This window comes from Armigeres subalbatus, chromosome 1 (assembly GCF_024139115.2).
Source record: "Armigeres subalbatus isolate Guangzhou_Male chromosome 1, GZ_Asu_2, whole genome shotgun sequence".
NCBI classification, from domain to species: Eukaryota; Metazoa; Arthropoda; class Insecta; order Diptera; family Culicidae; genus Armigeres; species Armigeres subalbatus.
Genome location: NC_085139.1, coordinates 87,585,838 through 87,601,074, shown reverse-complemented (window position 1 = coordinate 87,601,074; position 15,237 = coordinate 87,585,838). Strand labels below are relative to the sequence as shown.

Genomic DNA, 15,237 nt, shown 5'->3' with positions numbered 1-15,237 from the left:
CTAGTCCCAAGTGTGTCTGCGTGGATTAGCAGACCTCATGGAGAGCTAAACTTTGGCTTGACTAATTTCTTAACAGGCCACGGATGCTTCAGGTGGTACCTGCACAGCTTCGAACATGCGGCTTCCCCCGCCTGTCTGCAATGCCCAGACGTGACAGAAACGGCTGAGCGGAATGGACACTACCAAAATTTTGTCGGAACTCACGAATATTTAGTGAATTTTCAAGGAACCAAAATCATTTTTAAAAACAAACATTCAAAACATTCAATGTTTCAAGTGTGGCGCTAAGCTAGACTCATAGACTAGGTATTTCAAAATTGTCTCAGATTTTCAGTTAGACACTTTTCCACAAGTAAGACTGCGATATACAGTTTTTTACAGTTCTGCAACACAGCCAAAAATGTCGTACTATGTGTGCTGATCCACCTTTAGTTTCGTGCCAACCAAAAATCGAAATGAACGCTAGTTTGGACTTTAACGTTTTCCTTAATAGATTGTATATTTGGATAAATCTGTGATTCGATTCGTTTTAAATTTCACCTTCTAATAACTCTGTGAACATCATGACAAAGTGATAGTAAAACTTAGCACACAAAATCTAAACTAAACTCGAGCCCTAATTTCACTTTTTCGGTCCATGACATCAGCTCGAGCTGATTGGGATATCCATCCGATTTGACCCCAACCGCAGAGAAAACTTCTTATAACAATGCGGTTAGTCAGCATGTCATTTTTCCGGCAGCATCGCAAAGCCTACATCCCCACGCTGCAGAAGGCGACAGAAAGCCCACGACGATTTTGGGCAGCGGAGAAACTGTCCAGTGCACCCTTCGTTGATCACCACCCCTTGGTCCACGATAGGGGTGGTGGTGGTGTGATACTTTTGCCTTTTATCCAACATGTTTCGCCCTTTTCGCAAGAATTTTCCGACAGAACATTCCACCAATTCAACTTCGGGAAGAAAAGGGGCACCGGCAGTTGAAAGTGACTTCATTATAATGTAACCGCAAGGGAAAAGTTGGCCTACCGAAGTGACATCAAACGAAGACGACGCGCGGCTTTTGGCATTCGCTTTTATTTCGCATTATTAATGGAACGGAACATACACCGCTGATGACTCCTGCCCTGCTGCTGGGTGGTCGGAATGGTCTCCAAATTGGCGCACCTTAATTTATACCGTTTAAAAGAACCATTAACATGCCGTTTTATGGCCATTGTTGCAGTAAATATGCGACTTCCACTTGCCGTGAGATGATGACAAAAGTGACGATGCTGGTGCGTGAGTACTCTTGTTCTTGTTGGCACTTCAGCAAAATTTCCAATAAATTGTAAAACATTTCACCGTATAACACTCAAAGCAGAATTCCTCGAATGGTTGGTTGGGTGGAGTGTGTATCACATTAATTCTAATTTACCTACCATTTATTTGGTACTAAAACGGGGCTAACCCATGTCATACAGTGTTGCTAAATTTAAATTAGCATTTCGTGTTTTGGAGAACACAGATGTTACTCAATTGGCATAGATGAATGATCTCACACATATTTGCTGATTTTTCACTCCAGTTAGTCATAAATACCTTTCTGTAAATCAAACATTAGTTTTTTCCAAGAGTGGGATGTATTATTCATACCTTTTTGTTCTACGTGTCGCATAGTTTTCTGAATATTTAAGTCCATTCAAAAAGTGGAATTATTATTGGATTCAAATACATTTTTAATTTTTGAACACTTTCATGGTTTGAAGCTGAAACTGAATCCTACAACAGAGTAGGTAGCTGATTCTCCTTGCAGTGTTCTATTTATGCAGAGTTTCCTGCAGAGCTCGCAGAGTTTTCCGTGGAAAGAACCAGAACCAGTGGGATTCCCTCAGAATTGCGTATCTGCGAAATTGTTATACAAAAATGTAAGTTCTCATACAAATATTATTAGAAAAGCTTGCACAATAGTAAGGTTTTATACAATATTTGTATACGAATCTAGCAATTTCGCATATGCCCACTTCATATACAGATGTTGGTATGTTCTTATACCAGGGATTGATTCCTAAAGAGAAAGAACAAGTCTTTCACTTATCATCTCTGTATACATATACGATATGTAGCATACCGCGAGAGACTTTTTTCGCAAGCTGTCATGATAGAGAACTGATTCGGAAGGCTATACCCCATGATAAATTTCTTTAAGAAAGCTGCAAATGCGGAGAGCACTGGCTCTGATGATGCATTTCAACTTGTTCTACACAGCTGTGCAGTAGCCAACCAGAAATGAGTGAAAACAAAGCGAGAATCGCCATTTTTCTGTGGGAACTGCCTATCCGATTCTGTTTTTTCGCACTTGTATACAAGTTTGATAAATTTGTTATTTAATTTCCGTGAAAATTCACAAGAATATTCCGTTGAATTTCTGTGCACGTTCCGAAAAAAATCCATGGAAATTTTAAAAAAAATCATAAGAAAGATGATCAATTAGGCAGAGCTCAAGATGCCTCTTGATAGTCAAGGGGAAAAAGTAATTTGTGCAAATTCCAAATAACTTCTTGTTGCAGACAAATGTCTAAAGAATTTCCGAGGAATTGGATTTCTCGTTGAAATCCGAAGAATTTTCGTTCAAATAAAATTGGAGTTTTTGCCAAAAGGGCCATTTGACTGGAAATGTTATTTTTCCGAAACCATTTGGCCGAAGAGGTCATTAGGGCAAAAAATTTTTTTGGCGGAAGTAGGCCGAACGGGTCGATATTTTTGGCCATATTTCCGTTCAGCCGAACGACCAATTCTGCATAGGGAAGATCCATTAATTACGTAATGCAAAAAATGGGCATTTTCGATCCCCATCCCCCCCTATATCATACTTTTTGTATGAAACATCTTAAAATTTTGAATGGGTCGTCACACTTCTTTAACCTTCCTCTCCCCTCTAAGCGTTACGTAATTTGCGAACGCTCCCAAAGCAGCATTTGCGGCCAATTGACATGCTCGGCCATAATTTTTTTTTTGCAAAACGATCATTTTGGCCAAACGGCATTTCCAGCCAAACGATTTGTTAGAGCAAACGGCTTTTTCAGCCAAGTTATTGTCTATCCGGAACACATTTATAACGCTTTTTATACCGAAGTTGGATTTTTCTCCAGATACAGGCAGAAGTACTACTTCAGAAGTAGTGCGCTGGATTCGCCTAAAGATGTGCTAAACAACGCGTCAATTAGTTTGACAGATAGAACTTCGAAAGAAAGTTCGGTTCGGAAGTCCCGACTTGGTGCTACGCCAACAATACCACATCAGCCGTATATCGCTTCCATCCAAATGATATTTTCGACCAAACCATTTGCGATCCTATAAGCATTGCTACCAAACGTTGAATTCGGCTAGATGACTTTCCGGATTAACGTATCATTCGGCCAAGTGGCATTCCAACACATGGCTTTTCACCGAATAATTTTCGGTTAAAGGACGGTAAGGGCCGTTTGCCGAAAGACTTCGGCCAAAAACCATTTGGTCAAATATGTCATTTGGTTGAACAAACCAATAGGGAGAAACCCATCTGGCCGAAAATATCATTTGGCCAAAATGGACAACATTGGTTGATGGACATCGGTTGAAGATGTCTTCTAGCCGAAGTGGACATGCGGTCGAAAATGCCATTCGGACGAACTGGTTGTTGAGCAGAATAGGTCGTCGCCTAAAATACCGTCCGGCCTTTGGACCGACCGAGTTGAGATTTAACTCGTTAAGCAAATCATATTATAGGCCGTACAATGACATATTCAGTTGAAAGGCACTTTCTGTCAAACGACCATGTCGGTCAAACGGCATTTTCGGACAAATGACCTATTTGGCAAATCACCTTTTTCTGCCAAAGGACCAACTGTCCATTGTGGATGAATGACATTCTCGGACCGATGGCTTTTTGCTTAATGGTTAGTTCGATCTGAGAAGTTAGTTCGGCCAAATAATTTCCCTCAGAAATCTCAAACATTTTTATTTGGAAATTCCTTTTCCTTTGGAAATTTCATTTTTTTTTCGAAAAAACATCTAATTTATTAAATTAATGATTTCGTGTGTGTTACTTCTACGTGAAGTTAAACGATTTACAATGATATGGAAATGCTAATATCATCTTCCAAATTCGGACGTACATGTTCATGATAGCATTAGAGGCGAAAGTATAGAATTGATAGTTCCGTTAGGATACGGCAGGCATGAATATTCGACTAAATGCTGATGTCATATTAGAAATTTGGAGACAGTACTCGTCGATAGCAAATCCTTCCGCACGCGATGGCATATGAGCAAGTCAAACCACCTTCCTTTTGCCAGTGGAGATATATCAGCTTCCATACTGATATTCTTCCTCCCCTTCATACGGGAGCTTGGCAGAAGGAAGGTCGTGCGATATATGCCATCACAAATATTGCCCTCCGCTCGCTTTCAAATCGACTTCTATAAAAACATTCTTCATGCCTGCCGTATCCTAACGGAACTATCAATTCTATACTTTCGCCTCTAATGCTATCATGAACATGTACGTCCGAATTTGGAAGATGATATTAGCATTTCCATATCATCCAATTTATTATTTTAGGAAAACTTTCTATTCTAATCTCCTCCTTCGGTATTTCAGTCAGGAATTTATCCGGAAGTTCCGTCAGGAATTCCTCCGGAAGTTTAGTCAGGAATTCCTCCGGAAGTTCCGTCAGGAATTCCTCCGGAAGTTCCGTCAGGAATTCCTCCGGAAGTTCCGTCAGGAATTTCTCCGGAAGTTCCGTCAGGAATTCCTCCGGAAGTTCCGTCAGGAATTCCTCCGGAAGTTCCGTCAGGAATTGCTCCGGAAGTTCCGTCAGGAATTCCTCCGGAAGTTCCGTCAGGAATTCCTCCGGAAGTTCCGTCAGGAATTCCTCCGGAAGTTCCGTCAGGAATTCTTCCGGAAGTTCCGTCAGAAATTCCTCCGACAGTTCCGTCAGGAATTTCTCCGGAAGTTCCATCAGGAATTCCTCCAGAAGTTCCGTCAGGAATTCCTCCGGAAGTTCCGTCAGGAATTCCTCCGGAAGTTCCGCCAGGAATTCCTCAGCAAGTTTCGTCAGGAATTCCTCCAGAAATTCCTTCAGGAATTCCTCCAGAAGTTCCGTCAGGAATTCCTCCAGAAATTCCGTCAGGAGCTCCTCCGGAAGTTCCGTCAGGAATTCCTCCGGAAGTTCCGTCAGGAATTCCTCCGGAAGTTCCGTCAGGAGCTCCTCCGGAAGTTCCGTCAAGAGCTCCTCCGGAAGTTCCGTCAGGAGCTTCTCCGGAAATTCCGTCAGGAGCTTCTCCGGAAGTTCCATCAGGAGCTCCTCCGGAAGTTCCGTCAGGAGCTTCTCCGGAAATTCCGTCAGGAGCTTCTCCGGAAGTTCCGTCAGGAGCTCCTCCGGAAGTTCCGTCAGGAGCTCCTCCGGAAGTTCCGTCAGGAGCTCCTCCGGAAGTTCCGTCAGGAGCTCCTCCGGAAGTTCCGTCAGGAGCTCCTCCGGAAGTTCCGTCAGGAGCTCCTCCGGAAGTTCCGTCAGGAGCTCCTCCGGAAGTTCCGTCAGGAGCTCCTCCGGAAGTTGCGTCAGGAGCTTCTCCGGAAGTTCCGTCAGGTGCTCCTCCGGAAGTTCCGTCAGGAGCTCCTCCGGAAGTTCCGTCAGGAGCTCCTCCGGAAGTTCCGTCAGGAGCTCCTCCGGAAGTTCCGTCAGGAATTCCTCCGGAAGTTCCGTCAGGAACTCCTCCGGAAGTTCCGTCAAGAATTCCTCCGGAAGTTCCGTCAGAAATTTCTTCGGTAGTTCCATAAGGAATTACTTCGGAAGTTCCGTCAGGAATTCCTCCAGATGTTCCGTCGGGAATTCCTCCGGAAGTTCCGTCGGGAATTCCTCCGGAAGTTCCGTCAGGAATTCTTCCGGAAGTTCCATCAGGAATTCCTCCAGAAATTCCGTCAAAAATTCCTTCGGAAATTCCTTCCGTCAGGAATTCTTTCGGAAGTTCCGTCAGGAATTCCTCCGGAAGTTCAGTCAGAAATTCCTCCAGAAACTCCGTCAGGAATTCCTACGGAAGTTCCGTCTGGAATCCCTCCGGAATTTCCGTCAGGAATTCCTCCGGAAGTTCCGTCAGGAATTCCTCCGGAAGTTCCGTCAGGAATTCCTCCGGAAGTTCCGTCAGGAATTCCTCCGGAAGTTCCGTCAGGAATTCCTCCGGAAGTTCCGTCAGGAATTCCTCCGGGAGTTCCGTCAGGAATTCCTCCGGAAGTTCCGTCAGGAATTCCTCCGGAAGTTCCGTCAGGAATTCCTCCGGAAGTTCCGTCAGGAATTCCTCCGGAAGTTCCGTCAGGAATTCCTCCGGAAGTTCCGTCAGGAATTCCTCCGGAAGTTCCGTCAGGAATTCCTCCGGAAGTTCCGTCAGGAATTCCTCCGGAAGTTCCGCCAGGAATTCCTCAGCAAGTTCCGTCAGGAATTCCTCAGGAAGTTCCGTCAGGAATTCCTCCAGAAGTTCCTTCAGGAATTCCTCCAGAAGTTCCGTCAGGAATTCCTCCAGAAATTCCGTCAGGAGCTCCTCCGGAAGTTCCGTCAGGAGCTCCTCCGGAAGTTCCGTCAAGAGCTCCTCCAGAAGTTCCGTCAGGAGCTTCTCCGGAAATTCCGCCAGGAGCTTCTCCGGAAGTTCCGTCAGGAGCTCCTCCGGAAGTTCCGTCAGGAGCTCCTCCGGAAGTTCCGTCAGGAGCTTCTCCGGAAATTCCGTCAGGAGCTTCTCCGGAAGTTCCGTCAGGAGCTCCTCCGGAAGTTCCGTCAGGAGCTCCTCCGGAAGTTCCGTCAGGAGCTCCTCCGGAAGTTCCGTCAGGAGCTCCTCCGGAAGTTCCGTCAGGAGCTCCTCCGGAAGTTCCGTCAGGAGCTCCTCCGGAAGTTCCGTCAGGAGCTCCTCCGGAAGTTCCGTCAGGAGCTCCTCCGGAAGTTCCGTCAGGAGCTCCTCCGGAAGTTCCGTCAGGAGCTCCTCCGGAAGTTCCGTCAGGAGCTCCTCCGGAAGTTCCGTCAGGAGCTCCTCCGGAAGTTCCGTCAGGAGCTCCTCCGGAAGTTCCGTCAGGAGCTCCTCCGGAAGTTCCGTCAGGAGCTCCTCCGGAAGTTCCGTCAGGAATTCCTCCGGAAGTTCCGTAAGGAATGCCTCCGGAAGTTCCGTCAGGAATTCCTCCGGAAGTTCCGTCAGGAATTCCTCCGGAAGTTCCGTCAGGAATTCCTCCGGAAGTTCCGTCAGGAATTCCTCCGGAAGTTCCGTCAGGAATTCCTCCGGAAGTTCCGTCAGGAATTCCTCCAGAAGTTCCGTCAGGAATTCCTCCGGAAGTTCCGTCAGGAATTCCTCCGGAAGTTCCGTCAGGAATTCCTCCGGAAGTTCCGTCAGGAATTCCTCCGGAAGTTCCGTCAGGAATTCCTCCGGAAGTTCCGTCAGGAATTCCTCCGGAAGTTCCGTCAGGAATTCCTCCAGAAGTTCCGCCAGGAATTCCTCCAGAAGTTCCGCCAGGAATTCCCCAGGAAGTTCCGCCAGAGATTTCCCAGGAAGCTCTGCAAGGGATTCCCCAGGAAGTTCCACCAGGAATTCCTCCGGGCAATCCGCCAGCAACACCTCTGGAAGTTCCGCCAGGAATTCCTTAGGAATTTCCATCAGGAATTCTTCCGGAAAGTCCGACAGGAATTTCTCCGGAAGGTCCGTCAGGTCGATTAGAAATTCTTCCGGAAGTTCCGTCAGGATTTTTTCCGGAAGTTCCGTCAGGAATTTTTCCGGAAGTTCCGTCAGGAATTTCTCCAGAAGTTCCGCTAGGAATTCCCTCGGAAGTTCAGGAATTCCTCCGGAAGTTCCGTTAGGAATTCCTCCGGAAGTTCCGTTAGGAATTCCTCCGGAAGTTCCGTCAGGAATTTCTCCGGAAGTTTCGTCTGGAATTTCTCTGGAAGTTCCGTCAGGAATTTCTCCGGAAGTTCCGTGAGGAATTCCTCCGGAAATACTCCGAGAAAAGTGTAACTCTAATAGTTTTGTTCGTTGCCTGACACATAATATTGATAATATGATAAATTAGTATCGTACCACAGTTCGTTGACTCAAATTTGCACAAAAAAAATTCACGGCGGACATTTGTTTAGGAAACTTATGAGGTTGAACGAGATTTTCGATATAACCAAATATTGAATAATTTGTATACATATAATACGAAGAAAAGAGCCAGCCTAGCCCTAGATGAAACTGATTCATTGCAATTCTAAAAACCAATAAAGCTAGAAACCACGAGTTAATTGCACATTGTGCAGCAGTGACGATTATGAACGTTCGACGTGACAGAAAATAATTGAATGCACGCACTCGTTCACTGGAAGTAAGTCTGTCGTTATGTTAATTGCTATTGCTATTTCCATGTTTGTCAGTTAGTTATTATTCATCGACGCATCCCTTATCATCCCCGCGTTGGCAGCGCAATATTAGAGATGTCGCAAATTAATCGATTACTTCGATTAATCGATTCATCGTTGTGATAATCGATTAATTTTGAATCGATTATTACCCAACAATTAATCGATTCAATAATCGAGATGAATCGTGAGTAATCGATTAGTTACTAATCGATTAATCAGAATTTTACGACATCATAAGGATGTCGAAAATTAATTGATTATTTCGATTAATCGATTCATCGTTGTGATAATCGATTAATTTTGAATCGATTACTATACAATGATTAATCGATTCAATAATCGACAAGAATCAAGAGTAATCGAATAGTAACTAATCGATTAATCGAGATTTTACGACATCTCTAGCGCAATATTCGAATCGAACAGATGTTGGGTGAGAATGAATTTTTCAGCTCAATGACGGCTGATTGTGATGAGTATTGTTTTTGTGTCGCTCGCTTGATTGAATCCAAAGCCACGTGTTTGGTTAAAATTTTACATTTTTTTGCTTTGATTGTAATATCAGATGATGATGTTCAATGAACAAAATCAAAAGTGAATCAATTGATAATGCTCCATTTAAAATGAATGGGAAATTATAATGACTTCTAATTGTTTCCCTGGGTGGTGAATCGATGGGGTACATATTGGCGACTATGATGCTGTCCTGATGTCCTATTCAGTCTTTGCAATTTGGTTTGATTGTAACGATTTTGTTTTCCAGCTGCACGATATGAGGTGATGATGATAATCTGGGACATGATAGTAGCAGAACAGCGAAACAGAATGAAACAAAATGGTTGTATTCAATTGAACGAAAAGGGTAGTTTGATATTGACACGCTTTTGTTGGCGGTTTGTTTTGTTTGAGGTTCGGTTTTTCTGTTTGATAGTGATTGTGGCAGTCGCAAATGCTGGTGAAGTAACGAAAGATGATAGCTAATGAGTTTTTTCTTGCTTTCATTGTCTGGTTGTTTTCGTAGGATTGTAGTGGATGGGATTCGGAACAATGGGTCGACTTTCTCTGGTTTAATTTTTACTTTTATCGTTTTTCGGGACCGTGAAAAGTTACACCGATTTTTCTTCCGCTCGATCGATACCAATTCAGTGTTTCATTATTATTGCTCTTTTCTAGAAACGAAGCGAATATTCAAACGTATCCGAGGCGAGAGCCTCGTTTTCGCTTTGTTTTCGTTTTTTCTTCATCATCATCAAAAAAGAGAAACGACACGTCACGACACGTAATAGGGCAAAATATGGTGCTGTTGATACATACATAACGTACCCCTGACGGGAGGTGCCCCGTCAACTTGCAGTCGTAGATTGGACGCTCGCCGGGAGAATCTCACCGTGTGCCAGTTATTGTCATTGAGAACTCCCTGGCCAGCCAGCAGATTCTTCGTGTTGTTTGTTTTTGTTACAGCGGATGATAAAGAAGATTTTAATTTATCGATTAATTCGATGGAAAAGTAGATAAAGTAGAAAAAAAGAATTTCATTCAGGTTCTAATCTACTTGTGTGAGAGTTTCCGGGTGTCGGTATGAAATGGAAGCTATATGGATGTTACCTTCTCGCGTTCGCCTAATTTGACGTTTGCCCGGACGCGGCCAGCCACCAGCCCGATTTCAAGCCGGTCAGATGAACTTGTCTCGGCGCTGGTGAGCAGTAGGAGACCAGCCGGGCGAGACGTTTTGAACCGGATAACCAATTCTTCGGTTTGTGTTCGGGTTCCCTGGGTGCCACCAATCCAGATGGCCATGTGCTGCGAACCGTTGAAGGCCAGTGTTGCCGATTCACGACCACACGTGGGACCGGTGAAAAGGGTTGCCGAACAGTCGCAAAGCGGTCGGTTCCATCCTTCCGTACATTGGCCCCCGTTTTGGCAGGGAGATACAGACCCCCCGCATTGAGTCGGAACTATGTGGCAGGACGGTTTGATGGCTCCTGTAGATTGTAGATTATTGAAGTAGTAAAATTATCTAAGCCGTGAATTCCATTTTGTATCATACCTGAATCCTGCTGTCTAGCGTACGCTGCTATATCGACCGGTTTCCCCGACAGCACTAGGTCCCTTAAACACCCCACGAAGCCCTGCCGCAGAGTAGCCGTCCAAATCGCTGGAGGAATAACCACATCCGCATACGGAGGCCCAATACCGCCCACGTACATGGGACTGTCCAGCTCCAGCTGCGTCGAATCGCCCGGCGTTCGGAAGTCATTCCACTGGCCATCGACTCCCACTTTTCCGTCTCGACCGTTTCGCCTTAACGACAGCTCGTGCCAAACGCCGTCGTCTACCCGCCTTCGGGAGGCCCGTACCTTGACCGCTCCCGAGCCTAACTCCATGTGGATGTAGATGTGTCCATTGAGCAGTTCAACTGCGAAGAAGTCCGGCTGCAAAGATAATGAGCCATTTGAGCGACATGACGTTCTGAGATTTTTATCTTACCCTTGGCTGTCGTATCACGGTGTTCAAAATTATCAACCCGTTCGGTTCGTTTGTGCGAAACTTGAACGACAGCATGCCCTGCTTAGAGACATCCCATGGTGGGAGGAGCTGAAAGTAGAGTAGATGTAAGGAAACGAGAGGTTAGTCTACATTGTATAGATTTTTTACGTGAGCGTATTCTCCGGCAAAAAGAAATTCCAGCGTTGACTAGTTATCTGTGGAGCATCTTAGTATTCTCTTTGATTTCAATAATCAACGTCACACCGGAAAAATAAACCAACATTTTTTTCGTGCATCAAATGATTTGACGTTTGCGGAACAACTTCTCCGATAGTCGACCATTTGACCTCGTTAGATTTTTTTCTATCTTCTCGAAATATAGAAAGTAGATAAGTATTCGCAAACTCGTTTGCAAAATATTACCTTTAAAAACCGGAACATTGACCAGAGAAAATTTAGAACGGTATAAAGAAAACAATTACAATTGTTGAAAAGACAAACTCACATACGTTTGCTTACGATGCCAAAATATTATCTTTATGTGTGGATTATGATAAGGTTTAAGGCTGTGAACCATTCCACCGATTCTTCAATGGTTATTTTCCCATAGTGGTTAAATTTTTACCCCCAAGCCAACCCATTTGAGATTTGACAGATTAATAGTTATTTGGAACTAAATGGATTTGGCGCCAATTTTCTCGCGAACAAATTTTAACTATCGAACGGTCAAATCTAATCATGCTCCGGAGCAGGGTTATTTTGAACCACAGAGAAATAACCATCGAAATGCCAAATTTTAACTAAAAGTTAAACTAATCGGTGGAATGGTTCACAGCCTAAATGTACTTGCTCTATACATTGTCATTCCGTACCGGGAAACCAATACGAAAGCTTCCAAAAGTTGCGAAAAAGGATTCGTCAAAGAAGTGTGGTAATGCGTTTGGTGGTTTATTGGAAGGGTAAGGATTTGTTTTGTAATTTCTTGAGTTATATTAACCAATACATTAAGGTTCTATACAGTATGTGACTTAATGATCCACCGGCTGAGTGTTGGATTCTGATACCAGCTGTTCAATCGTTGGAGGAAGACCCTGATGAGATCCGCTCAGCTCATTGTGATTGTACTGTTCAGGTGCTGGAAATTGTAGCACCCATGTTGCTGCAATATTTTATGCTCTGTACTATGCAAGGGAAATATGTTTGGATAAGAAGGTAAAACAAATTGGCATAATAACAAAAAATACTATTTGTATTTCCATTTTTTCTACTTGCTAGATTTCTGTAACTGAACTTCCTGCCTATCGAAATCAACCCTTTGGAAGCGCCTAGGCTAATTTGTAGGTATAAACCCGTAGCAGAAATCAACTTTGGTCGAGCTATAGAAACAAGTTGTGAGCTCCATCTGTGGATCAGTCAAAGGACCTTGTATTTAGGCTAACAAGTTCTGGTCAACACGTTGGAGCACGCAAAGTTTTCCTCCAGCCATCGGAACTGAATGCCGACGAAAACGATGTATGCGTATTAGCAGAAAACTTGCTTAGCTTCCGCAGAATGTTTGATGCCGATTTGGCTGGAAAATCGTTGAAAGATCTTGTTAAGTATGGGAAAGAAATAGATTGGGGTTCACTCAAGGACAACTGTATACTAGCCGAGGAGATATCTAGAAATCAATCGTCCGAGGTATAGATGCATAATCGATTCATTCTTTGGTGAGGCTGTTAAAACAAGGATATATGTGCCTTTAATGTCAATAATAAAATACATGTGTGACGTTAATGGCAATCTTGATTTCCCAGCAACACAATATGGAAAGCTCAATGAACATAAAGCCATCGCTGCAGCTAAAGAGATATTCAAATGGCAAAAAGCATAATGAAATAGCAGTAGAAAAAGTGGCGTTATTATAAATCCAGATTTCACAGTTTTCAATGCAGTTGTTGTGGTACAATTCTAATGATAGCAAATGCCCATTTAAGGTTGAAAACCTTAACATAGATGATGGAATTAAGTGATTTTTGTAGTTGCGGCCAGAGCTTTAAATAATCGAATATTTTTGGTGAAGCCCATCGGCCTTCTTTGTCACCCTCACTTCGTACATATTCATATTCGGCTGAACATTGACAATTTCCAATCAAATATCAGTCAGTGAGTATTTATTTAGATTTCGTGAACTAATAAATTACTGTAAAACTAAACACTTGAATGATGATTTCAACAATTACTCACATAGATCTGGCCCCGACGTTAAACTGAGGGACAATTTCAGTGCCAAAAGTCAACATAATCAAGGCCAATTATGTTTTCATTAAACGCAGTGACCATTCTCAGTACGGTTCAAATGAATGAATATGTGAAATAGAAAACTGAGTAAGTCATTCTATGTTTTGAATAGTCATGCGACGTTTGTCAATATTCGGTCCGAAGTTGCTTCGAGAAGGTGATTGCGGCACTAAAATTTAACCATCTTTTAGGACGTTACCTAAGATCGACCATATGTGGGTACCTAGTAGAGAGGGGTTTTCGTAAAAAGGATACAAAACCATTCTTTCATGCTTATGTTACTTATATCAGTAAATCCTAACCCTTTCAAGTAAGTTGTGCTAGCTGCGTATGCTTTGGTATTGTTTATTTTAGAATTTGTCCGCTAGGTGGTGGCATGTATAAAGTCATTATTTTAGACTGAGCAAGATATTCCGCTATTGTAAGCAGTAAATCAGCAATGATTCAACTTGTTCGTGGCATTTATTTTGAAGACGAATCTGAATCATGCATTTTCCCAGCAGGGGCTCGTGGGCTGTTCAGTGGTGGGACGCGAAAGACAAATCTTAATTCATAATTTTGTTACTATTTTGTACCACAAATCTATTCCATATTTTGAATTAGGATCTAAGTAATTTTTGTTATACGATATTTGGGCAAGTATAAAGAAGTCCTATACAATCCAAATCTAAGCCCCGAACCCAATCCAAAACCAATCCTAATCCAATTCGAATCCAATCTAAGTCAAATCCAAATCTATTTAAAATCCAATCCAAATCTAATTCAAAACCAATTCTAATCAAATCGATATCCAATTCAAATTCAATCTGAATAATTTTCAAATCCAATCCAAATTCAATTCAAATCCCATCCAAATCCAATCCACATCCAATTAAAAAAATGACGATTACAATGATGGGATAAAAGCAATCTATTATGATTTGTCCAATCCTACGCGAACTCATTTTTATCAAATTTCACAAAATCAATGCATTTGGTACCTGGTGGGTCGCAAGCAATATGGAATTCTGCTAGGTGGGTCGCATATCCAAAAGTTTGGGAACCTCTTTTCTATGTAAATAAACGTTATGAGTGCCTAAACATAAACCCTTTGTGCCTTTCTCGTGCACAGAGTATACATAAAGGTTATATGATCACTCCAAAATCGAACTTTTGATAGTGTACATAGTGTTACATACCAATCGACGCAGTTCAACGGTTTGAGGTGATGTCTGTATGTGTGTGTGCGTGTGCGTGTATGTTTGAAATGTGTTATACACTTTTTGGTACAGATAATTCCACCTAGCGGTGATGATGCCTTTAGGATTCCAACCATAATTGCCTACAGTAGGGCGCTTACAGGCGCTTGCTTTATTACCCAGAAGAATCTTATACGATTGAAACAACCATTTCGATGGTTGCATCCAACAACGTGGACATTGTTGTTTCAATCGTTAAATTTGCTGTTTCAACACTGATTCACTTCTTTATTCAATTCAATATTATTGTTGTTTCAATCCTGCATCGCGTGATTGAAACAACATAAGTATCGTTCTTTCGATATTTCATAATATGGGAAAACTGCATAAATTGATCAACATAAATCATCCGACCTACATGAAGTAAGCATGGAGCAGTGTTAAGGTGGATGACTCTCACTCCCCGTGTCACTAATTCAATTCAAGAATAATTTATTTGTGAACGACTTTCCGGGAGAATGCCGAGAGGAATTTTTGGGTAGGAATTTCTGGAAGTATTCCCAGAGGAATGCGCGTAAGATTTTCTAGATCATATTTTCGCAATACAATTTTTATACGAAGTTCTTCAAGAATTCCTGGAAAACATTCTGAATTCCAGAAGGAATTCAGAAGAAATATCTGTAGAACCCTGGCGGAAACTTATGTGAAATTTGCGAAGTAATTTATAAAGTGCTGTTGGAGGAGTTTTATGAGGAACTCCAGAGAGAATTTCAGGATAAATTCTATGAGTAATTTTTCAAGAAATTGCAGGTTTTCTCGGGGCTTTCTTGAGGAAACATCCTAAAGCATTAACATAGGAATTTCTGAAAACTTTTTCCGGGTTTCCAGGAGGAATTCCTTAGGA

General features: G+C 42.7%; 1 protein-coding gene across 1 annotated transcript in view; it reads right to left on the bottom strand.

Moving 5' to 3' along the window:
* LOC134206328 (neurexin 1) overlaps window positions 1-15,237 on the bottom strand; it is a 532,462-nt gene that overhangs the window by 49,244 nt on the left and 467,981 nt on the right. Inside the window, exons 13-16 of the mRNA XM_062682027.1 lie at window positions 10,876-10,983; window positions 10,436-10,820; window positions 9,994-10,370; window positions 9,703-9,823 (exon numbers count right to left, since the gene is read on the bottom strand). Of these exons, the coding sequence (XP_062538011.1) occupies window positions 9,703-9,823; window positions 9,994-10,370; window positions 10,436-10,820; window positions 10,876-10,983 (991 nt within the window). The remainder of the gene's footprint in view (window positions 1-9,702; window positions 9,824-9,993; window positions 10,371-10,435; window positions 10,821-10,875; window positions 10,984-15,237) is intronic.